General features: G+C 38.7%; 1 protein-coding gene across 1 annotated transcript in view; it reads right to left on the reverse strand.

Annotated features, from left to right (window-relative positions):
• The window catches only part of MCF2L2 (MCF.2 cell line derived transforming sequence-like 2), a 271,514-nt gene that overhangs the window by 151,878 nt on the left and 92,393 nt on the right, over positions 1 to 27,243 (reverse strand). The window contains exons 6-7 of the mRNA XM_040480870.1: positions 9,039 to 9,155; positions 4,546 to 4,695 (exon numbers count right to left, since the gene is read on the reverse strand). Coding sequence (XP_040336804.1) covers positions 4,546 to 4,695; positions 9,039 to 9,155 — 267 coding nt within the window. The remainder of the gene's footprint in view (positions 1 to 4,545; positions 4,696 to 9,038; positions 9,156 to 27,243) is intronic.

The following is a 27,243-nucleotide window of genomic DNA, read 5'->3' on the forward strand; positions in this document are numbered from 1 at the left end:
GAGCCTGCAGCCTTCTTCGGATTCTGTGTTTCCCTCTCTCTCTGCCCCTCCCCTACTTGTGCTCTGTCTCTCTCTGTCTTTCAAAAATTTAAAAACAAAAAACAAACAAACAAAAAAAACCCTCCTAAGACTGTAAATTATTTCTAGGGCCTACAAAAAATCACTTATTACTCTGATTATCTTCTTGATTATTTGCAACCCTGGAAATGCTGATAGAATTGTCATCTCTGAATACACAATTGGATAAATTCTGAATGGAACAAATATTAAATGCTAAACAGTATTCATATTTGTAGAAGAGTGCTCTATCACATAATCAAAGGACCACTGGCACTTTCCTCCTGCATGATGAGAAAAAGGACTATGGCCCTGTTGGATTTCTTATTTTAACAACAACAACAACAAAATATGAGAGTCTTACCCTATTTACCTGGACACATGGTAAAGTGTGTCAGTTGACTTAAGTATCTGAGAGTATAAGGCCAAGGCCCTGGGGTTTCTGCCCCAAAATAAGACCTTCAAAGAGGTGAGAATCACCTCCTTTCTCTCCACAGAGAAGGAAGACTGCCTGCCTCTGTGAACTGCTTCCAAAACCAACATGGAATTAGACAACAGGAAGAGCTGTTTTGCTAAGAAAGAAGGTCTGTAGGGCTATCATAAACAGTATGAAAAGCACGTACCTGTATAGGGTTCATGGTTATTTTATTATTATTTTAGGCCCAAAGATATTTTTCTTTCTTTCTTTTTTTTTTAATTTTTTTTTTACATTTGTTTATTTTTGAGAGACAGAGCACAAGTGGGGGAGCGGCAAAGAGAGAATGAAACACAGAATCCGAAGCAGGCTCCAGGCTCCAAGCTGTCAGCACAGAGCACGACACAGGGCTTGAACCCACAAATAGTGAGATCACGACCTGAGCCAAAGTCGGACGCTTAATCAACTGAACCAGCCAGGCGCCCCAGATCTTTTTCTTTTTTAAATTTTTTTTTCAACGTTTTTTATTTATTTTTGGGACAGAGAGAGACAAAGCATGAACGGGGGAGGGGCAGAGAGAGAGGGAGACACAGAATCGGAAACAGGCTCCAGGCTCCGAGCCATCAGCCCAGAGCCCGATGCAGAGCTCGAACTCACGGACCGCGAGATCGTGACCTGGCTGAAGTCGGACGCTTAACCGACTGCGCCACCCAGGCGCCCCTCTTTTTCTTTTTTAAAAAATTGAGATATTATTCGTATAGTACCATAAAACTCTTCTTTTAAGTTTTATTTATTTATTTTGAGAAAGAGAGCGTGTGTGCGCACACGAGCAGGGGAGGGGCAGAAAAAGAGAATCCCAAGCAGGCTCTGCACCATCAGCGCAGAGCCTGAAGCCAGGCTTGATCTTCTGAACTGTGAGATCATGACCTGAGCCAAAGTCAAGAGTCAGATGCCCAACCACTGAGTCATCCAGGCACCCCTAAAACTCACCCTTTTAATGCATACAAGTCCATGTTTTCTCCCCAGAACACTTTCATCACCCTCAAAAAGAAACCCCATACCTATTATCAATCACTCTCCATTTCTCCCTCTTTCCAGACCCTGGAAACCACTAATCTACCTTTCTCTCCATATTTACCTATTCTGGACATTTCATATAGGTAGAATTGTACAATATGTGGCTTTTTGTGTCTGCTTCTTTCACTCTGCGTAATTATTTCAAAGTTCATACGTATTAAAGCATGTATTGGTACTTCCTTTCTATGGCTGAGTAATATTCCATTGTATGGATATACCACATTTTTTTATCCCCTCATCAGCTTATTGACAAATGGGTTGCTTCCACTTTTGGGGTGTTATGCTGCTATGAACATTTATGTGTAACTTTTTATATAAAACATGTTTTCAAATCTCTTATGTACATACGTAGAAGTAGAATTTCTGGGTCATATGGTAACTTTATGTTTAACTTTTTGAGGACCTACCAGACAGTTTCCATTCCCACAAGCAATGTATGAGGGTTCCAATTCCCTCACATCCTCATCAACACTTATTATGGCCCACCTTTTTAATTAGTGCCACTCTAGTGGGTATATCACTGCAGTTTTAATTTGCATTTCCCTAACAATATATGACGTTGCACATGTCTTCATGTGCTTAATAACCATTTATCTGTCTAATGCCTGTTCTAATCCTTTGCCCATTTTTTTAAAGCTTATTTATTTTTGAGAGAGAAAGACAGAGCTCACACAGGGGAGGGGCAGAGAGAGAGGAAGACACAGAATCCAAAGCAGGCTCCAGGTTCTGAGCTGTCAGCACAGAGCCTGACACAGGGCTCGAACTCACCAACCATAAAATCATGACCTGAGCCACCTGAGTTGAAGTCGGACCCTTAACCAACTGAGTCACCCAGGCACCCCTACTTTGCCCATTTTTTAATTGGGTTATTTGTCTTTTTTTATAAAGGTTGAGTTGTAAGAGTTGTTTATTTTTTTAATTTTTTAAAAAATGTTTTATTTATTTTTGAGAGAGAGAGAGAAAGAGCAAGTGGGGGAGGGGCAGAGAAAGAAGAGGACAGAGGATCCAAAGCAGGCTCCCTGCTGACAGCAGCAAACCCCATGCGGAGCTGGAACTCAAGAACTGTGAGATCACAACCTGAGCCAGTCAGATGCTCAACCAACTGAGCCACCCAGGTACTCCAAGAGTTGTTTATATATTCTGAATATTAGACTCTCATCAGATACATGATTTGTAGATATTTTTTTCCCATTCTGCGGGTTGTCTTTTCACCTTTTTGATAGTGTCCTTTGAAGCACAAAAGTTCTTAATTTTGGTGATGTCTACTTTATTTATTTTCTTTAGGTGTTAGTGCTTTTGGTGTGGTATCTAAGAGACCATCGCCTAATGTAAGGTCATAAAAAATTACATCTATATTTTCTCCTAAGAGTTTTATAATTTTGGAACTTATATTTAGTTCCCTGACCAATTTTGAGTTAATTTTTGTGGACAAGGTGAGGTAAGCATCCAATTTCCTTCTTTTTCACATGGATATCCAGTTGTCACACGGTCCAAAGGGCTTAAGGAGTTTTCATTCCCATGAAGAGAAAACCTCCTTAATCATTTGGGGTATTTAATTTTTTTTACTGTCAGCACTCAGGCTACAGAAGGAGTTCAGGGACACGCTTCTGGGAACATCCATAGAAGTCCATAGAATTTCAGTGAATTTCCTCTTTGCACAGACAAGGTCCTAGTGGCAGCAGGGTGAATGCCAGCATACTGTTTGTAAACTGAGAGACAGCTCATAGCCTGTCAAAGTCACCCTTACTCAGGAAGTAGAAGCTCTCCTCGGAGAAGGATCCAATATGCAAAAGATCCTGGGACACCTGCCTGCACGTGCTCTGAAGATGTGCCCTAAGTTTCCATCCAGGTGTAAAAAGCACACACAGGAACAGGAAGGGTGTGCTAGGTTGTGTGTGCTTGTCAAGGTCATCAGAGACATTTCCAGGGAAAAGTTCTAGGATGTTTTCAGGTTTTCACAGTTTCAAACCAGATCTTTTAATTATTCAGAGTAATGTGGAAAGTATATTTTGAACTCTTTTTTGGATATCCAGCTCCTTCCAAAGAGAATTTAATAGTGCTCCCTGACACATGGAAGAATTAATTTGCCTTAGCCGCTAGACCCTGAGACTCCCCTAACTCAACTATAGTACATGTAGTGGTAGGTGGTCAATAATGCTGGCTAAATGAGCAAATCAACCACCTAGCAAAGCGTTTTTGTAAATTTTGGGCCACAAATAAAAGAGGTCAGCTCTTCTCAAGCTCCATGCAGCAAGAATACATGTAATGCTAAGATGCATTGACCTTCTGATCCCCAGTTTGCTGCCCAATGGTGTTCTGGTCTTCTGGTGAAATGATGGGTTTGGTCCATTTATGCTTCTGGAAGTAGAAAAGAGCTGAAACCCTTCCTATAAGCCCCAGGAAGACACCTCCCTTTACTGCATGACCTGAAAGAATCTACCAGCCTCCATTCTTAGCAGGTTCTGACATGATTTTATGAATAGTTAATAGGTGCTTCTCCTTAAACCCAGTTCAGAGCACCTTCCATGTCTTCTTTCTCAAATTACTCCCCAAATAAAAAGATACATCCCTGAGAAAGTGAAGCAATAGTTTGCCCCAAAGTTATTAGTTATTAGTTTGCCCCAAAACCTCACAATAGGCTCAGGAAAGCTTATGCCTCAAAAGACAATTGCCACTCCTCCTTCCTTCACTGCAGCCATATCCATCATATCTTGCTCTGTCCCAAACAGATCATAGAGGTGCTGCACTTGAGAGGAGGTTCACACACCTGTCTCACATGGTGGAATGAGTTTCCCTTTACAGGGCTGCTTCTCACAGGTCTTAATTACAATCCTTTTACACTCATGGACCAGTCTCAAGAGGTTTTCCTCTTTACATACTGCCTATCTAGAAGATTTAAGATGATCAACTGCTGCCAAGTCACCAGAAAAGGGGGAAGAAGAGGACTGCACTTTTAATTCTGCTCCTGGCTCTCTCCAAGGCCACTGGCCACTCACCTGCAGCTTGTCCCGCTGCCCTGTGTGGGACATGAGGAGGTCTTCAGTGGACAGCAGGCCCCTGGGCAGCTCTGTTGTGGCTAGGCAGGCCCCAAACATCTGGAGCATCTGGGCAGTGGTCTTCAATGTCACGGCAAAGTTTTCAATGGCCTGGAAGGTCAGACATAACAATGAGGACAGCTTAACGTTCACCAATATGCTCTCTGAATAGAAGGACAGTACAACTAGCTGCCATTTCCTGAGTACCTGCAACGGGCCATGCATTGTACTTGGTGCTATACATTTGTCTATCATCTCAACAATCCAGAATGGAAGGTATTTTATCTCCATTTTATAGAAGAGGGAACTGAAGCTCCAACAGGTCAAGTGAATTGCCCAAGATAGTATTGCTTGAGCAGTAAGGAAGGAAAGAAGGCAGGATTCAACTAAAGTCACTAAGTTTGGGAAGCAAGTTTGACCCCAAGGGAGAAGATGGATGTAGTGATTAGGTAAGTCGCTAGTGACCTTTCAGAGAGTTACTTTTATCACATGTGATAAGGCGTTGGGGACCTCTGCCTGTCACTTCTTTATAAAAATTGACCTTCCACTAAGGACACTACTCTGCCATTAAATGAATACCTACTAACTGATGAGTAACTTCACACCTCATATCCCAGGTGAGATATCTGCATTTTACTCAGTACAGTTTAGCAGTAAACATGTAGCCTAACCTAGAAAAAGTGATGCTGATCATCAGCAGATTTAGTTGAAAGTAAGTGGCTTTTAAGAATCCCACAAATCATTCTACTCAGCCAGATGGGTTCTACTATGCCCACTTCCCTCTGCTCCTGAGACAACTTTGCCCTTGAAGGGCAAGCGCAATTCATCTCTGTTACCCCAGCAAATGGTACTATGCCTGTCACATAATAGGTGGCCCATAAACAGCTGCTAGATGGATAACTGATAGTAGCAAAGAGGTCTAACCTAATTTTCACTTGGGAAAAAATTACCTCTGATCTTATATCATCAGAGAACATTTCTGAAAATCCAGATGCTCATCATAAAGAATGTGCCAGACATGAGGTGGCCCTTTTCTGCACCAGAGGCCAGAGCTGAGGCTGGAGCTATAAGGCTTCCGGAGCATAGCACACCCCCGCCTACTGTCTGAAACTGAAGTCTTTGTCCTTTAACCATTTTTTTTAGGTAAGCTCTACACCCAGTGTGGGGGTTGAACTCATGACCCTGAGATCTAAAGTCGTATGTTCTACCAGAGCCAACCAGGCACCCACCATCAACTGTATAACCTTGAATAAGTCACTTCTTTACTTTGAAGGTCAGTTTCCTTATCTGTAATGAGTCTCCCCTATTGTTGTTGGTGGAATCTCCCCTATTAGCACAAGTATTTATACAGTTGCAATCTTGAACATCATAGTTCTTTTGGCCTGGAAATTCAGACAACCACTAACTTTTATGAAAATCTTCCAAGCACATCAAAGTATTATTACTTTTACATAACCTAATATCTGTGTAAGATACTCTCTCAATGTCATTCACCAATAGCCTATAATGAATAACATATAAAAATCCAATTTATCAGAGGACTTATAAGAAAATATGATATTAAATATTTTTTTATTTTTTATTTTTTTTCAATATATGAAATTTATTGTCAAATTGGTTTCCATACAACACCCAGTGCTCATCCCAAAAGGTGCCCTCCTCAATACCCATCACCCACCCTAAATATTTTGCTTTATATGCACTACCTCTTGTAATGCATCTCAAATAGGTTACTATTATCACCACAATCTATAGACTAGGAAACTAAGGTGAATTCAGGTTAAGTAACTTCCCCAAAGTCATATAAAAAATTAGTGGCAGAACTGGAATTGAACCCAGAGCCAGCCATCTTAAGCACTATATGCTACACCACCTCTTAGCAATAAAAACTAGATTTCACAAAACTAGATTTAAAATTAAACCAACAAAAAATCTTGGCTTTTGGAGTTTCAGACTTGAATTAGAGTTCAGATTCTGATCTCTAACTGTGTGATCTTAAGTAAGCCAGGTATTACTCTGAGTCCTAGTGTCCTCATCCGAAAAACGGGAATAATGGTTGCTCTGTTTTTGCAGGGGTTTTTTGAGGATCAAAGGAATAGCAAATGTGAAAGGACTTGGGCACAGTACAGTACCTTGGAAATGTAATAATAATAACAGTAACAACCCTGAGAGTCAGGTGCCAGGCCTGCAGATGAAATAGAGGAAAATACAGGAAATAGAGGAAATCCAGGCGTTTCCTATGGAGAGTCTGTTAACAAATTAACTTGATTCCAGGTATCTGATTAGCAAACAATCACCTTGGAAATGGTACAAAGGACCTGACACTGATGGGGTGATGAAAAAGAGCTTAGCCTTAGTCTTGGCTCTACCACTACTCAACTGTATAACCTTGGATAAGTCACTTCTTTACTTTGAAGGTCAGTTTCCTTACCTATAAAATAAGGTAATTGAAATAAATGATCTTTAAGGTTCTTTTCAGTTCTAATGAGTCTCAATGATCCGACAACCAGAAAGTACACTGTTCCCCCAAAAAAGATCTGTATTTTTTAAAGTTCACCATAATATATTTAACACATGCACACACACTAACCAAGGATACAAACTGGGCTTGGGGTGGGAAAGTGTGTGCACATGTCTGCTCATGCTATGTCTTTAAATAATCTATGTTCATGGTTCAGTCTTCTTTACCTCTCTAAGTTCGTAGAGAAGTATTCTAGTCTTTGACATCAAGGGGCATTTGTGTTTTTTCTTTATTTGCTGCAAACTTTTGTTATATCAGAAAAGATCTGAGGCAACTTGGAAAAAAACATGAAGAACATAATAAAACAAAGAATTGGTAGAGAAATCAGAGGAAAAGGGAGAGCTAGCTAGGCAGTAAGGCTGGGTGGGACACTAACTTCTTTTGATTACTAAAGTAATGTAATAAAGTCCTAGGAAGTGAAGAAATGAAGCCTAGAAGCACTCCAGTTCCACTTTTCATATGGTTTAATGAAATTGCTACATAGGATGACCCTGATCACACTTATTTGTGTGTGATATTCTACATAAGCTTCCCTCCGTATCTTTTATATTTAGACCTATTTAGAATAATATGTTTGTGAAGAATGTCACCATTCCTTTTTTTAATTCCTGAGATTCTCTAGGAGCCACAGTTACTGTGGTAAAACTCATGAGAAATTTAAAGGGTTCTTGCCCAGGTTCTTTAGGTTTTGGGAAGGGTCATGTCTTCCTTAGAATTACATGGCATACAAAGAAGTGAGGGAAGGATCAGAATCCGTAGCTTTGAAATAAATGCGTTGCTAGAAATGCAATAAATGTTGCATATATAATGTGTTGCTAGAAATCTATTTTTGTTTAGTTCTTAAAATTTCCTTTAAAAAAATCACAAAGCTTTACACTCTAAAGGAGAGTGAATTCTCCTTCCAAATTAAATGTAGTTCAGGTGTTCATTGGTTAAATATTGGGCAACATGTTTCCAAAGTGACCAGATACACAGAGAGGTGGGCTGACACTGCCAGTTGTCACTGGGGTGGTGAAGGAAGCTTCTGACTTGGCTCAGAAAACCCAGTCTTTTCAAGGGGCTAGGGCTAGAAGAGTGGGGAAAGGGGAATTTATACAGAAACACTTATTATTTGAGTTTCAATCCCACTTTGTTCTTGACATGACTGACCCTTCTAGTTTAGCATGATAACCCTTGCTATGAGTGAGTAGAGTGACAAGTAAAATACTACGTCAGGTGCTTTCACACACATTACATCACTTGGTCTCATGTTAAACTTTCAGGCAGTCTGAGGTTTCTCATCATTGGCACTATTGACATTTGGGCTGGACAATTCTTTGTTGGAGGCTGTCTCATGCATTATAAGAGGTTTCACGGCATACCTGGCTCCTACCCACTAGATGCCAGTAATACACTTCCCCCCAAGTTATGACTACAAAAAAAGTCTCAGATCGCCCTCAGCTGAAAACCACTGTTAGTTCCATTTTAACAGGGGAGAAAACAAGCTGAAAGAGGTTTAATAACTGACCCAAAGTCAGACAGTAAATAATTGTGACAATAGTCAAATACAGCTCCTTCTGACTTGGTGGATTTTGATCTGTCTATACATTAGAATCATCTGGGGAGTTGTGTGGAACACTGTCTGAGACCCATTCCTGACCAAGCAAATTAACTTCTCCGCTTTAGCATGGTGCTCGTATTTTGCATTCTCCCCAGGTGCATTCTAAATCAAGTTCCCCCAATCCCCCATGCCAGATGATGAAGTGAGGTGAAGGTAGTCAGCAGGACAAGCCCAGCCTTTTCCCTTCCGCCCCATTTCTCCCCTACCTGTGGCTTAGAAAAACCAACCTTCTGTATCTTAGATAGTCATGGGCAATGACTGCCCAACTTTAACTGCCCTGCCTACTGAAAAATAAGGAAAAACAATAAAAAGGGCACATAAGTTGGTACTTACAGTTCGATGATTTATCCACTGACTATGGCGATATTCCAAAGTTCCCCCTAAGTCTTCTGTCAGTTGGCTTTTGTCAATGTAGCCATGAAGGTCAGAGACAGAGTTTAACATAATGATCTATAGGGGAAAAATTAATATATTCCTCACAAATAATTAAACAGTAGCTCATCTAGATTCTGTTGTTATTTAAACAGTACTTGAACTTTGCCTGACCAGGAATTTAACACACAAAGAGTTAATACAAATAGCAGACAAACATGTTTTTAAATATAATTTACTCTCAAGTTAGCTAACATACAGTATATACAGTGTGCTCCTGGCTTTGGGAGTAGATTCTCGTGATTCACCACTTACATACAACACCCAGGGCTCATCCCAATGAGTGCCCTTCTCAATGCCCATCACCCATTTTCCCTTCCCCACCGCCTCCCCCCATCAACCCTCAGTTTGTTCTCTATAGTTAAGAGTCTCTTATTAATTGCCTCCTCTCTGTAACTATTTTTTTCCGTTCCCTTCCTTCATGGTCTTCTTTTAAGTTTCTCAAATTCTACATTTGAGTGAAAACATATGGTATCTGTCTTTCTCTGACTGCCTTATTTCACTTAGCATAATACTCTCCAGTTCCATCCACATTGTTGCAAATGGCAAGATTTCATTCTTTTTGATTGCTGAGTAATACTCCATTGTATTTATAAACCATGTCTTCTTTATCCATTCGTCAGTTGATGGACATTTGGGCTTTTTCCATACTTTGGCTATTGTTGATAGCGGGGCTATAAACATTGGGTTACATGTGCCCCCATGAATTAGCACTCCTGCATCCTTTGTATAAATTCCTAGTAGCAGCAGAGAAACATTTTATAGCCCCTTTATATTTAATCCCCTTTAGGTGAGGAATACCAAAGGGTTGTACAATCTGTGACAAAATGGTGACTTGGTTCAGGGGACTCAGTTTTAAGCTACTTAGAAGTCGGGTCTTACTCTAGGTGAAGTTTTGTCGAAAGTTCCCAAGCTAAAGCCTACTCTTCAGCCACAAAATCAAGTGCCGTATTGAGACCTAAAATTCTGCAATGAGAAGCCCAATAAGGGGTAGGCTGGTGAATATCAAAATAAAATTAGAATACAGGACCTATTGAGAAGTATGCATTAAAAAGATTTACTACACTGATGCCTCCTGTGAAGAATGTTAATGTGCCCCCAATGTATCCAGTATGGTGGAGATTTGGATGTAATAGGGAGTGGGTTTTTATAAATTAACAATGTGGCTGATGAACAAACCCATGCTGATGAACAAATGCCCACACACCTAGAGGAAGCTGACTCATTCCAAGTTGTCCTTTTTTACTCCACTACAGTGGCTCTGACCAGAACATCATCCTGGTTCTCTGTTTCAGGGACCCCCTGCTCACTCCTAAAGAGAAACAAGGACTCCTCACTCCTATTTCTAAAATATGTCCCCCTTTAAGCTTTTAACTTAATGACCTTCTATTTCTTCACTCCTTGTTTAATATTTTGAAAACTTGGTCAGAGAACATAAGAATATAGGTTTCCAGGGGCACCTGGCTGGCTCCGTTGATGGAGCATGTGACTCTTGATCTCTGGATTGTGAGTTTGAGCCCCATGTTGGGTGTAGAGATTACTTAAAAATAAAATCTTTTAAAAAAGGATATAGTGTTTCTTCTATTATTATATAGTATTAGTCAAATGCTAAATCCACTTCAGAACTAAAAAAAAATATGTTAGGGCCCAAAGCCTATAGGTGAAAATAAAAGTGATTTACTCATTCAACAAATATGTATTGAACTTCTAATAACTGCCAGGCTCTGAAGGAGAACACAGCACAACAGGCCCTGCCTCAAGGCACTCATGTTTAGTAGGATTTGGTTACTACATATCACTGTTACCCTGCCTTTCTCCTTTTCTTCTGAAAATGAGTTTGGGAATTTTACCTATTTATTTATTTATTTATTTATTTATTTATTTATTTTATTTTTTTTTTTATGTTTTTTTAAAGTAAGCTCTACGCCCAATGTGTGGCCCAAATCCACAACCCCAATATCAAGAGTTGCATGCTCCACCAACAGAGCCAGCCAAGCACCCAGGAGCTTGGGAATTTTAAAAATTACATTTATAAAATGAGAAAAAGTTGGGGGGGGGTAACCTAAATCCATCTATGCCTTTCCCTCCTAAAACTTGTAAACCACTTTTAGGAGTTGCAAAAATATGTTTCTAAAATTAGAAATTATAGGACACAAAACAAGAAATTGCCAATATATTTTGCTTCTTGAGACAACTGCTATGGTAATACTTGGATTTTTTTTTAATACCAATATGGAACATTGTATTAGGCAGAAATAACTTTGCCACATAGCCTGGAGTTTTAACAGATCCTGCTAGGCTGCACATTTTCTGTTCCACATAACTGAACAGGAGAGGGAGGCATGTGTTCCATGCTTGCTAGGACTCTGCCATGTCACCTTTAGCTACAGAGGACCAAGAGAAATTTTAAACTGACAGCTAAAAGTGAAAATTAGAAATGAAAGAAAGATATTAGAGGATTCAGTACTGCTAAATATTGATCTGCAAATTGAAAGCAATCCCAATCAAAATTATAGCAGACTTGCTGTAGAAATTGACAAGCTAATTCTAAAATCTATATAGAAGTGCAAAATACCATTTTGATAAGTGATAAAACCATTTTGAAAATGAATAAAGTTTCAAGACTTACAAACTGCAGTAATAAAGAATGTGTTAATGGTGGGGTGTCTGGGTGGCGCAGTCGGTTAAGCGTCCGACTTCAGCCAGGTCACGATTTCGCGGTCCGGGAGTTCGAGCCCCGCGTCGGGCTCTGGGCTGATGGCTCAGAGCCTGGAGCCTGTTTCCGATTCTGTGTCTCCCTCTCTCTCTGCCCCTCCCCCGTTCATGCTCTGTCTCTCTCTGTCCCAAAAATAAATAAACGTTGAAAAAAAAATTTTTTTTTAAAAATAAAAAAAAAAAAAAAAAAAGAATGTGTTAATGGCAAAGGGCAGCCAAATAGATCAGTGGGATAGACTAGAGAATTCTGAACTAGACTCAAACAAATATGGTCAGGTGATTTTTTAACTCTTTATTTTGAAGTAATTATAGTAGTTATAGTAATTATGAGATAATTAAATAATTATGGGTTCACAGGAATTTGCAGACAGTACAGAGAGGTCTCATGTACCTTTCACTCAGTCTCTCCCCTCTAGGGCTGCATCTTACATAATTATAGTACAAAACCATATTGATATTGGTGTAATGTGTATGTTTAGCTCTATATCATTGTCTCACATCTGTAGATTTGCATAACCACCAGCACAATCAAGATACATAACCATTTTATCATTACAAAAGTCTCCCTTGTGCTATCCTTTAAAGTCACACCCCACCCCCAATCATCTCTGAACTTTGGGAAACACTAACCTGACTTTTGACAGAGGTGCAAAGTCAATTCCAGGGAGAAATAATTCCATTTTCAACAAATAGTGCTAAGACAACTAGATGTCCATATACAAAAAAAAAAAAAAAAAAAATAAAGATAAAAAAACTATATATATAAAAAAAAAAAAAAAAAAAAAAAAAAGGAACCTTAGTTCACATCTCATACAAAAAATTAACTCAAAAAGCATCAGAGATCTAAATGTAAAACATAAAACTTGGAGAAGAAAACATAAGAGAAAAATCAGGAGAAATTTTTTGGGTTAGGTAAAGAGTCCTGAGATACAACACCAAAAACATAACATATAAAAGAAAAATTGATAAACTGGACTTCATCCAAATTAAAAGCATTTGCTCTGCAAAAGACACTGTCAGGAGAATGAAAAAGACAACCCACAAACTAGGAGAAAATATTTGCAAATCACGTATCTGACAATGCATTCTTATCTACAAAATATAAAGAACTCTTGAAACTCAACAATAAAAAATACAATTAAAAATGGGCAAGAGAATTACTATTCACCATACTATTGTAAGTCCTAGCCTCAGCAGTCAGACAACACTAAGGAATAAAATGCATCCAAATCGACAAGGAGGAGGTCAAACTTTCACTCTCTGCAGATGACATGATACTGTATATGGAAAACCCGAAAGATTCCACCAAAAAACTGCTAGAACTGATCCATGAATTCAGCAAAGTTGCAGGATATAAAATCAATGCACAGAAATCAATTGCATTTCTATACACCAATAACGAAGCAATAGAAAGAGAAATCAAGAAACTGATCCCATTTACAATTGTCCCAAAAACCATAAAATACCTAGGAATAAACCTAACCAAAGAGGTGAAAAATCTATACACTGAAAACTGTAGAAAGCTTATGAAAGAAATCAAAGAAGAAACAAAAAAATGGGAAAATACCCCATGCTCATGGATTGGAAGAACAAATATTGTTAAAATGTTAAAATTGTTTAAAATCGATACTATCCAAAGCAATCTACATATTCAATGCAATCCCTATCAAAATAACACCAGCATTCTTCACCGAGCTAGAACAAACAGTCCTGAAATTTGTACAGACCCTGAATAGTCAAAGAAATCCTGAAAAAGAAAAACAAAGCTGGAAGTATCACAATCCTGGACTTCAAGATGTATTACAAAGCTGTAATCATCAAGACAGTATGGTACTGGCACAAAAACAGACACTCGGATCAACGGAACAGAATAGAGAACCCAGAAATGGACCCACAAACGTATGGCCAACTAGTCTTTGACAAAGCAGGAAAGAATAGCCAATGGAATAAAGACAGTCTCTTCAGCAAGTGGTGCTGGGAAAACTGGACAGCAACATGCAGAAAAATGAACCTGGACCACTTTCTTACACCAGACACAAAAATAAACTCAAAATGAATGAAAGACCTCAATGTAAGACAGGAAGCCATCAAAATCCTCGAGGAGAAAGCAGGCAAAAAACCTCTTTGACCTCAGCCATCGCAACTTCTTACTCAACACGTCTCCAGAGGCAAGGGAAACAAAAGCAAACATGAACTATTGGAACCTCATCAAAATAAAAAGCTTCTGCACAGTGAAGGGAACAATCAGCAAAACTAAAAGGCAACCAACGGAATGGAAGAAGATATTTGCAGATGACATATCAGATAAAGGGTTAGTATCCAAAATCTATGAAGATATTATCAAACTCAACACCCAAAAAGCAAATAATCCAGTGAAGAATTGGGCAAAAGACATGAATAGACACTTTTCCAAAGAAGACATCCAGATGGCCAACAGACACATGAAATGATGCTCAACGTCACTCATTATCAGGGAAATACAAATCAAAACCCCAATGAGATACCACTTAACACTTGTCAAAATGGCTAACATTAACAACTCAGGCAACAACAGATGTTAGCAAGGATGCAGAGAGAGAAGATCTCTCTTGCACTGCTGGTGGGAATGCAAACTGGTGCAGCCACTTTGGAAAACAGTATGGAGGTTCCTTAAAAAATTAAAACTAGTACTACCCTATGACCCAGCAATTGCACTACTAGGTATTTACCCAAGGGATACAGGTGTGCTATTTTGAAGGGACACATGCACCCCAATGTTTATAGCACTGCTATTGACAATCTCCAAAGTATGGAAAGAGCCCAAATGTCCATGAACAGATTAATGGATAAGGAAGATGTGGTATATGTATGTGTGTGTATATACATATATATATATATATACCCACACACAATGGAGTATTACTTGCAATAATAAAGAATGAAATCTTGCCACTTGCAACAACTTGGGTGGAACTAGAGGGTATTATGCTAAGTAAAATTAGTCAGTCAGAGAAAGACAAATATCACATTACTTCACAAATCCTGGAAAGAAAAGTTTTTAAAAAATGGGCAAGAGGACTTCTGACAAAATGGTGGAGTAGGAAGATTCTGAGCTCACCTCATCCCACAGACACACCTAGGTAATAACATCAGTGTACCTGACACAGAAAACCCAAAGACTGTCAGAATAGACTTTCCACAGTTAATAGAGAGGAGGCCACACAGAAGGAGCTAGGAGGGGCAGAGATGCAACTGGGAACCAAACTTCCCAGGGGAGTTAACCACTTCACTCAGATGTGAAATTTAAGGTACAAAACAGATGAACATAAGGGAAGGAAAGCAAAAATAATATAAAAGCAGGAAGGGAGACAAAACAGAGGAGACTCTTAAATGTAGAGAACAAACTGAGAGTTGTTGGAGGGGTTGTGGGTGGGGGGATGGGCTAAATGGGTAAGGGGCATTAAGGAAGACACTTGATGGAATGAGCACTGGGTGTTATACATAGGGGATGAATCACTAGATTCTACTCTTTTTTTAAATTTTTTTTATTTTTGAGAGAGAGACAGAGTGTGAGCTGGGGAAGGGCAGAGAGAGAGGGAGATGCAGATTCCAAAGCAGGCTCCACGCTCTGAGCTGTCAGCAAGGAGCCCAACGCAAGGCTCAAATTCATGAACCATGAGACCATGACCTGAACTAAAGTCCGGACCTCAACCAACTGAACCACTCAGGCGCCCCTGGATTCTCCTCTTGAAATCATTATTGCACTACATGCTAACTAACTTGGATGTAAATAAAACAAAACAAAACAAAACAAAACAATAAAATAAAATAAAATAAAATAAAATAAAAATAAAAAAACAGAGAAAGAGGAAAACCATAAGAGACTCCTAACTATAGAGAACAAACTGATGGTTGCTGGAGGGGAGGTGGGTTGAGAGAATGGACTAAATGAGTGATTGGCAGTAAGGAGGGCACTTGTGATGAGCACTCGGTGTTATATGTAAGTGATGAATCACTAAATTCTACTTTTGAAACAAATACTACACTATATGTTAATTAAGTTGAATTTAAATAAAATCCTGGAAAGAATTTTTTTTTAAAAAAATGGGCAAGAGAACTTCTGAAAAAATGGTGGAGTAGGAAGATTCTAAGCTCACCTTGTCCCACAGACACACCTAGATAACAGCCACATCAGTGTACCTAGCACAGAAAACCCAAAGACTGTCAGAATGGACTTTCCACAGTTAATAGAGAGGAGGCCACATAGAAGGAGGTAGGAGGGGCAGAGATGCAACTGGGAACCAAATTTCCCAGGGAAGTCAACCACAATCAGCAGCAACACCATAAGCATGGAGAAGAGAGAGGACCAGACCCCATACCAGGCACCCCAAGCATAGGGGACCTGAACTGGGAAGAAAAGTCCTATAATATTTGGCTTTGAAAAACAATGGGGCTTAACTTTGTGACTTTGTACAATCAGTAAGGGTTAATTCCAGGTACTTTAAAAATTAGCAGGCTTGGCTCCGGGAGAGACAGAGGGCAAAAGGAAACAGAGTCTCTACCCTTTAAAGAACCATCAAACCAACAACCCAGCTGAGATACCGTACAGAAAAGCAACTGGGGTATATGGGAAGGAGATTTATTTAGTAATTTCCCTGCACTGGAGGGGGAAGGATCTATAGGTGACTTTTCCTAGAACAAAAGACCTGGTGGGCGCCATCTCCCCAACCCCTACCCCAGCCAAGATAGCCAGACACCTTTGGGAACCAGCTCAAATACTCCTCCATAGCTTGCTAATACCAGACATGCCACTCCTGCATTCTCCTGCAGATCCACCTAATCCAACCTACCTCACTCCACAGACATCCCTCCAAAATGGCTCCTGCCATGACACATCCTGCAAGCAGCCCCTAGCAGGGACCAGTGCCACACCAAAATGACTCCTGCCCTGGGGAGAGGGGAAGATAACTACACATATTAGTGTGACTACAGTCCCAGCAGATGGGACTGGGGGCAGATATCTGGTTTGACAGCCCCACCCACCAACCACCCTCTCAGGGGCTCTCACAGGACCTCTTCATAAGGCTACTACTTCAGAAGCAAGAAACTTAGCTGACTTTCCTAACACATAGAAACACACCCAGGGAGTTAGATAAAATAAAGAGATAGGATTATGTCCCAAATGAAAGAACAGGACAAAACCACATCAAAAGAGTTAAATGAAACAGAGATAAATAATATGCCTAATAAGAAATTCAAAGTAATGGTCATAAAAATACTAACTGTACTTGAGAAAAGAGTGGAGGATCTCACTGATATACTTAACAAAGAGATAGAAAATATCAATAAGAACCAACCAGAGAAGATCCTGGGTGGCTCAGTTGGTTAAGCATCCGACTCTTGGTTTCAGCTCAGGTCATGATCTCAGGTTTGTGGGTTCAAGCCCCATGTCAAGATTGTCTCTCTCTCCCTCTCTCTCTGCCCCTCCCCACTCACTCTCTCTGTCTCTGTCTCAAAATAAATAAATAAACTTAAAAAATAAAAATAAAAAAAGAAAGAACCAATCAGAGATGAAGAACTAAATAACTAAAATTAAAAACACACTAGAGGAGGGGCACCTGGGTGGCTCAGTCAGTGAAGCATCTGACTTCAGCTCAGGTCATGATCTCACAGCTCATGAATTTGAGCTCTGCATCGGGCTCTGTGCTGACAGCTCAGAGTCTGGAGCCTGCTTCAGATTCTGTGTCTCCATCTCTCTGCCCTTACCCTGCTCATTCTCTCTCTCTCTCTCTCAAAAATAAATAAACATTAAAAAAATTTTAATATACTAGAGGTTATCAATAGCAAATAAGAGAAGGCAAAAGAACAGATGAATGATCTGGAACACAGAGTAATAGAAAGCAACCAAGCTCAATAGCAAAAAGGAAAAAGAATAATAAAAGCTGAGAATAGCTTAAGGAAACTTAGTGACATCATTAAGCATAATAATATTAACATTATATGGATCCCAGAAGGAGAAAAGAGAGAGAAGGAGGCAGAAAATTTATTTGAAGAAATAATAGCTGAAAACTCCCTAAATCTGAGGAAGGAAACAAAAACCCAGATCTAAGAGGCACGGAGAGCCCCCAACAAAAATCAACCCAAAGAGGTCTACACCAAGACATATATTAATTAAAATGGCAAAAAGTAGTGACAAAGAAAGAATTTTAAAGGCAGAAAGAGTAAAGAAAACACTTATATACAAGGGGAAACTCCAAAAGACTATCAGCTTGTTTTTCAGCAGAAAAGCAGGCCAGAAGGCAGTGGCATGATATATTCAAAGTAATGAAGGAAAAAAATCTACAACTAAGAATACTCTATCCAGCAAGAGTACCATTCAGAACATAAGAAAAGATAAGAGTTTCCCAGAAAAACAAAAGTTAAAGGAATTCATCACCACTAACCCAGTCTTATAAGAAACATTAAAGGAAATTCTTTGAGTGGAAGGAAAAGGCCATAATTAGGAGTAAGAAAATTATGAAGGGAAAATATTTCACAAGTAAATGCAAACATAATAAAAGTAGTAGATGAATCACTTATAAAACCAGTATGGAGGTTAAAACAAAAAAGCAGTAAAATCAATAATATCTACAGAAATCAGTCAAGGCATTCACAAAATAGAAGGATGTAAATTATAACAATTTTTACATAAAATGTGGAAGGTGGGGGAGTAAAAATGTAGTGCTTTTAGAATGGGTTCAAACTTAAGTGACCAACAACTTCACATAGACTGCTCTATGCATAAGATGTTATCTATGAACCTAATGGTAACCACAATCACACACACACACACACACAAACCTGTAATAGACACACACAAAATAAAGAGGAAGGAATCCAAGCATATCAATAAAGAAAGCCATCAAACCACAAGGGAAGAGAGCAATTAAAGAAGAAAGGAATAGAGAAGAACTACAAAAACAACTGTAAACCACACAGCAAAATGGCAATAAGTATGTATCTATTAACTATTACTTTGAATATAAATGGACTAAATGCTCCAATCAAAAGACATAGGTTGACTGAATGGATAAAAAAGCAAAACTTATCTAAATGCTGCCTATAGGAGACTCATTTCAGAACTAAAATCATAGGCAGATTGAAAATGAAGGGATGGAAAAACAATTACCATGCAAATGGAAGTGAAAAGAAAGCTGGGGTACCAATAATTATATCAGGCAAAATAAACTTTAAAACAGACTGTAACAAGAGACAAAGAAGGACATAATGATAAAGGGTACAATCCAATAAGATGATATAACATTGTAAATATTTAGGCACCCAACATGAAAGCACCTAAGTACATACAGCAACCATTAACAGACATAAAGGAAGAAATCGATAGTAATACAATAATAACAGGGGATTTCAACACCCCACCTAGATCAGTGGATAGATCATTCAGACAAAAAGCAACAAGGAAACAGTGGCTTCGAATGACACATTGGACCAGATACATTCAAAGTATTCCATCCCAAAACAGCAGAATACATTCTTTTCAAATGCATAAGGAACATTCTCCAGAATAGATCACGTTAGCCACAAAATAAATCTCAATAAATTCAAAAAGACTGAAATCGTATCATGTATCTTTTCTGACCATAATGGTATGAAACTAGAAATCAATCACAAGAAAAAATTTGGAAAGAACACAAATACATGCAGGCTAAATAAACTGCTACTGAACAATGGATAGGCCAACCAAGGAGCCAAAGAAGAAATCAAAAAATACATGGGGACAAACAGAAATGAAACTATAACAGTCCAAATCTTTGGGATGCAGAAAAGCTGTTCCAAGAGAGAAGATTATAGTAATACCTCAAGAAACAAGAAAAGTCTCAAATAAACCCTACACTAAAGGAGTTGGAAAAAGGACAAAGTCAGTAGAAGAAAGGAAATAATGATGAGAGCAGAAATAAATGAAATGGAGACAAACAACAACAACAACAACAACAACAACAGAACAGAACAATAAATGAAATGAGGAGTGGTTCTTTGAAAAAAATAATCAAAATTGTTAAACTTTTAGCCAGACTTGGGGCACCTGGCTGGCTCAGTTGGAAGAACATGTGACTCTTGATAATGGGATCATGACTTTAAGTCCCATATTGCATGAAGAGAAATAAACATTAAAAAAAACAAACCCCTTTTACCCAGGCTAGTCAAAGAAAGAGATAGAGAAGACTCAAATAAATAAATAAAATTAGAAATGAAGGAGAAGAGGGGCACCTGGGTGGCTCAGTCGGTTAAGTGTCTGACTCCTGGTTTCAGCTCAGTTCATGATCTTGCAGTTCCTGTGTTCAAGCCCTGCATCAGGCTCTGCACTGATGGCATGGGGCCAGCTTGGGATTCTCTCTCTGCCCCTCCCCTGCTCATGCACACTCTCTCTCTCAAAATAAATAAATAAACATTAAAAGAAAAGAAATGAAGGAGGAGAAATAGCAACTAACACCACAGAAATAACAAAATATTATAAGAGAATTTATTTAAAAAAATATATGCCAAAAAATTGAACAACCTAGAAAAAAAAACAGAAAAATTCCTAGAAACATATAACCTTCCAAAATTGAATCAGGAAGAAATAGAAATTTCGAATAGACCAATTACTAACAATGAATTGAATAGCAATTTAAAAAAAAGTCCCAGGGCACCTGGGTGGCTCAGTTGGTTAAACATCCAACTTCAGCTCAGGTCATGATCTCACAGCTCATGAATTCAAGCCCTGCATCGGGTTCTGTGCTGACGGCTCAGAGCCTAGAGCCTGCTTCTGATTCTGTGTCTTCGTCTCTCTCTCTGCCCCTCCCCCCTCTCAAAAATAAATAAACATTAAAAAAAATTTTTTTAATACCAACAAAGAAAAGCCCAGGACCAGATGGCTTCACAGGTGAATTCTACCAAACGTGTAAAGAAGAGGTAATACTGATTCTTCTCAAACTATTCCAAAAGACAGAAGAAGAAAGAAAGCCTACAAATTCATTCTATGAGACCACCATTACCCTGATACCAAAACCAGATAAAGACATTACCAAAAAAAAAAAAAAAAAAAAGGAGAACTACAAACCAATACTCCTGATGAACATAGATTCAAAAATCCTCAACAAAATATTAGTAAACTGAATCCAACATTACATTTTAAAAGGTTATTCACCTACAATCAAGTCGGATTTATTCTGGGGATGCAAGAGTGGTTCAATATTCCCAAATCAAGCAACGTGATACATCACATTAATAAGAGAAAAGATAAAAACCCTATGATCACTTCAATAGATGCAGAAAAAGCATTTGACAACATACAACACACATTCATGATAAAAACTCTTAACAAAGTGGGTGTAGAGGGAACATACCTCAACATAATAAAGGTCATTTATGAAACATCCACAGCTAACATCATACTTAGTGGGGGAAAACTGACAGCTTTTCTCTAACATCAGGAACAAGAGAAAGATGTCCAGTCTCACCACTTTTATTCAGCATAGTACTAGAAGTCCTAGCCATAGCAATCAGACAAGAAAAGGAAATAAATGGCATCCAAATTGGTAAGGAAAAAGTAAAACTTTCACTATTTACAGATGACATGATACTATATAGAGAAAACCCTGAAGTTACCACCAAAAAACCACTAGAAATAGTAAATGAATTCAATATGGTCACAGGATGCAAAATCAATATACAAAAATCTGTTGCATTTCTACACACTAATAATGAAGTAGCAGAAAGAAAAATTGGTAAAACAATCCCATTTATAATTGTACCAAAAATAATAAAATACCTAGGAATAAACTTAACCAAGGAGGTGAAAGACCTGTACTCTGAAAACTATAAACCACTGATGAAAGAAATTAAAGATGACACAAATGGAAAGATATTCCATGTTCATGGATTGGAAGAACCAATATTATTAACAGGTCCATATCAAAATACCAGTAACATTTTTCACAGAACTATAACAAATAATCCTAAAATTTGGATGGAACCACAAACGACCCCAGATAGTCAAAGCAATCTTGATAAAGAACAAAGCTAGAGGTATCACAATCACAGATTTACTACAAAGCTGTAGTAATCAAACACTATGGTATTGGCACAAAAACAGATGCATAGGTCAACAGAACAAAGTAGAGTTCAAAAATAAAACCACAATTATATAGTCAATTAATCTATCACAAAGGAGGCAAGAATAAAGAATGGGAGAAAAAGGGTCTTCAACAAATAGTACGGGAAAACTGGACAGCTACATGCAAAAAAATGAAACTGGTCCACTGTCTTACACGATACACAAAAATAAACTCAAAAATGGATCAAAGACCTAAATGTGAGACCTGAACCCATAAAATTCCTAACAGAAAACATAGGCAATAATTTCTTTCACATCAACCACAGAAACGTTTTTCTAGATATGTCTCCTGAGGCAAGGGAAACAAAAGCAAAATTAAACTATTGGGACTGTCTCAAAAAAACTTTTGCACAACAAAGGAAACTATCAACAAAATTAAAATACTGAATGGGAGAAGATATTTGCAAATGACATATCCAGTAAGGAGTTAATACCCAAAACATATAAAGAATTTACGTAACACCAAAAAAATCCAAATAATCCAATTAAAAAATACTCAAAAGACATGAACAGACATTCCTTCAAAGAAGACATACAGATGGCAAACAGACACATGAAAAGATGCCCAACATCACTAATCAGAGAAATGTAAATCAAAACCACAATGAGATATCACCTCACACCTGTCACAATGGCTAAAATCAAAAACATAAGAAACAAGTATTAATGAATATGTGGAGAAAAAGGAACCCTTGTGCTCTGTTGGTGGGAATGCAAAGTGGTGCAGCCACTGTGGAAAACAGTATGGAGGTTCCTCAATAAATTAAAAATAGTTACCATGTGACCTAGTAATTCGACTGCTGAGTATTTACCCAAAGTATACGAAAACACTAATTTGAAAAGATGTACACACCCCTATGATTATTGCAGCATTATTTATAATAGCCAAATTATGAAAGCCACCCAAGTGTCCAATGATAAATAAATGGATAAGAAGAAGTGGTATATATATACATATATACACACACACATAATGGAATAGTACTCAGCCATAAAAACAATGAAATCTTGCCATTTGCAACAGCATGGATGGACTTAAAAGGTGTAATGCTAAGTGAAATAAGTCAGTCAGAGAAAGAAAATACCATATGATTTTACTCGTATGTGGAATTTAAGAAACAAAACAAAGAAAAAAAAAGACAGACAAAAAACAGACTCTTAAATACAGAGAACAAACTGGCGATTTCCAGAGGGGAGGTGGGTAGAGGGGTAGGTAAAATAGAAAAGGAGAATTAAGAGTACACTTATCATAATGAGCACTAAGAAATGTATAGAATTGCTCAGTTATTATATTGTACACCTGAAACTAATACAGTACTGTATGTTAATTATACTAGAATTTTTAAAAATAAAATAAAAATTTTTAAAAACACTGAGCATGTAAAATAGTTTTTCTCTGTTCTCTTAGCTACTGCGTTTGTCTATTTGGCATCATTTCATCACAGGGCCAATTACATTAACTATATTTTCTTATTTTCTGCATTCTCAATGCTCTGGCATTTTTGGAATGGAGAAAGAAAGTCTCTCCCAGGGCTAGCCCATTCTTAGAAATAAAAAAGGACTCAGAGGGAGGAAGTGTTTTGTATGCAAACCAACTGATCCAAAGCCCATATCCCCAACTACTTCCTTATCTAACCTTCACACACCAAGCCAATATTTCACCTGTCCTAAATTATCCCAGAACCAAGTATCAAAAGACTAGAGACTGCCCCTAGCCCCCAAACCCACTGGAAGTATTCAAACTAGCCAATCCTAAGTTATTTACCCTACCCTGCCTTGTTTTTCCTGTGGAAACCCCAATAAAGTCTCTGGCCTAGCTTCTTCCTGCTTCTGCCTCCTGACCAAAACCTGGTGCTTCCCCTGTGACTCTCCATGCATGCAGTGACCCCCATCTTATTTCCTTCTCATTTCCTCCTGTGGGTGTACAAACTTTACCCACTTGGGTGGCTCAGTCAGTTAAGCGTCTGACTTCAGCTCAGGTCATGATCTCACAGTTCCTGAGTTTGAGCCCCATGTTGGGCTCTGTGCTGACAGCTCAGAGCCTGGAGCCTACTTCAGATTCTGTGTTTCCCCTTCTCTCTGCCCCTCCCCCACTCGCGTGTGTTCGATCTCTCTCTCTCTCTCTCTCTCTCTCTCTCTCTCTTTCTCTCTCTCTCAAAATAAATTTTAAAAAATTTTAGGGCGCCTGGGTGGTTCAGTCAGTTAAGCAGCCGACTTCGGCTCAGGTCATGATCTCGCGGTCTGTGAGTTCCAGCCCTGCGTCAGGCTCTGTGCTGAGAGCTCAGAGCCTGGAGCTTGCTTCAGATTCTGTGTCTCCCTCTCTCTCTGACCCTCCCCCGTTCATGCTGTCTCTCCCTGTCTCAAAAATAAATAAACGTTAAAATATAGATATAAAAAAAATAAATTTAAAAAATTTTATGGCACAAAAACAGACACATAGACCAATGGAATAGAAGAGAAACCCCAGAACTAGACCCACAAACGTATGGCCAACTCATCTTTGACAAAGCAGGAAAGAACATCCAATGGAAAAAAGACAGTCTCTTTAACAAATGGTGCTGGGAGAACTGGACAGCAACATGCAGAAGGTTGAAACTAGACCACTTTCTCACACCATTCACAAACATAAACTCAAAATGGATAAAGGACCTGAATGTGAGACAGGAAACCATCAAAACCCTAGAGGAGAAAGCAGGAAAAGACCTCTCTGACCTCAGCCGTAGCAATCTCTTACTCGACACATCCCCAAAGGCAAGGGAATTAAAAGCAAAAGTGAATTACTGGGATCTTATGAAGATAAAAAGCTTCTGCACAGCAAAGGAAACAACCAACAAAACTAAAAGGCAACCAACGGAATGGGAAAAGATATTTGCAAATGACATATCGGACAAAGGGCTAGTATCCAAAATCTATAAAGAGCTCACCAAACTCCACACCCGAAAAGCAAATAACCCAGTGAAGAAATGGGCAGAAAACATGAATAGACACTTCTCTAAAGAAGACATCCGGGGGCGCCTGGGTGGCGCAGTCGGTTAAGCGTCCGACTTCAGCCAGGTCACGATCTCGCGGTCCGTGAGTTCGAGCCCCGTGTCAGGCTCTGGGCTGATGGCTCAGAGCCTGGAGCCTGTTTCCGATTCCGTGTCTCCCTCTCTCTCTGCCCCTCCCCCGTTCATGCTCTGTCTCTCTCTGTCCCAAAAATAAATAAACGTTGGAAAAAGAAGACATCCGGATGGCCAACAGGCACATGAAAAGATGTTCAGCGTCGCTCCTTATCAGGGAAATACAAATCAAAACCACACTCAGGTATCACCTCACGCCAGTCAGAGTCGCCAAAATGAACAAATCAGGAGACTATAGATGCTGGCAAGGATGTGGAGAAACGGGAACCCTCTTGCACTGTTGGTGGGAATGCAAATTGGTGCAGCCACTCCGGAAAACAGTGTGGAGGTTCCTCAGAAAATTAAAAATAGACCTACCCTATGACCCAGCAATAGCACTGCTAGGAATTTATCCAAGGGACACAGGAGTACTGATGCATAGGGGCACTTGTACCCCAATGTTCATAGCAGCACTCTCAACAATAGCCAAATTATGGAAAGAGCCTAAATGTCCATCAACTGATGAATGGATAAAGAAATTGTGGTTTATATACACAATGAAGTACTACGTGGCAATGAGAAAAAATGAAATATGGCCTTTTGTAGCAACGTGGATGGAACTGGAGAGTGTGATGCTAAGTGAAATAAGCCATACAGAGAAAGACAGATACCATATGGTTTCACTCTTATGTGGATCCTGAGAAACTTAACAGGAACCCATGGGGGAGGGGAAGGAAAAAAAAAAAAAGAGGTTAGAGTGGGAGAGAGCCAAAGCATAAGAGACTGTTGAGAACTGAGAACAAACTGAGGGTTGATGGGGGGTGGGAGGGAGGAGAGGGTGGGTGATGGGTATTGAGGAGGGCACCTTTTGGGATGAGCACTGGGTGTTGTATGGAAACCAATTTGACAATAAATTTCATATATAAATAAAAAAAAATTAAAAATTCAAAAAAATTCAAAAAAAAATTTTTTTTAAAGGAGTAAAAAATAAAACACTGATTTTAATAAAAAAAAAATTTTTAAATGCCCTACTAAATGTGCCTATAGTTTGAGTGACTGAGAGATCTTTAAAACTACAACCCAGCAATTGCACTACTAGGTATTTATCCAAGGGATACAGGTGTGCTGTTCTGAAGGGACACACGTACCCCAATGTTTATAGCAGCACTATCGACAACAGCCAAAGTATGGAAAGAGCCCAAATGTCCATCAATGGATGAATGGATAAAGAAGATGTGGTATATATACACAATGAAGTATTACTCGACAATCAAAAAGAATGAAATCTTTGTCATTTGCAACTACGTGGATGGAACTAAAGGGTATTATGCTAAGGGAAATTAGTTAGAGAAAGACAAATATCATGATTTCACTCATATGAGGACTTTAAGAGACAAAGCAGATGAACATAAGGGAAGGGAAACAAAAATAACATAAAAACAGGAAGGGGAACAAAACGTAAGAGACTCATGGAGAACAAACAGAGGGTTACTGGAGGGGGGATGGGAGGGGGGATGGGCTAAATGGGTAAGGAGCACTAAGGAATCTACTCGTGAAATCATTGTTGCACTATATGCTAACTAATTTGGGTGTAACTTGAAAAAAATAAAATTATAAATAATTAAAAAATAAAATAAAATAAAATAATAAAAGTTGATTTTAAGTTTAAAATTGAAAGAATGATAGGTGAAAACTCAACATACATTATCACATACAGAAGTAGCTAAGACATAGTATCAAGATAAGGTAGATGGTCCTTCTCTCCTTAGTATAGATGCACCGAATGAACAGGAGGGCATAAATCACATATGTATATGTTTACATATTATCTCTTTGAGAGGTATATTTTATGTACAACCAGAGAAACACATATGGCATTTGATCAAATGCTCCTAACTCCAAACCTTTTTGAGTGACAAGAAACAATTGACTAGTCTTTATCTCTGAAGGGGAAGAAGCTTATGAGGATTATGAAAAGTTCATTCATTTCTTGTAAGTCATCTATTCCACAATGTTAATTGTTACTCGGTCCAGGAAAACAGAATAAGAAACTCATGGCTCACAGTTCTCTTAAATACTCAAATATTTCAAAATAAGTATTTAAAATAGAACAGGAAATACATTTTCTGTCTGGTTAACACCCAAAGTATAGGGAGAA

The sequence above is a fragment of the Herpailurus yagouaroundi genome, unplaced genomic scaffold (assembly GCF_014898765.1).
Source record: "Herpailurus yagouaroundi ecotype Mexico unplaced genomic scaffold, PumYag 159, whole genome shotgun sequence".
NCBI classification, from domain to species: domain Eukaryota; kingdom Metazoa; phylum Chordata; class Mammalia; order Carnivora; family Felidae; genus Herpailurus; species Herpailurus yagouaroundi.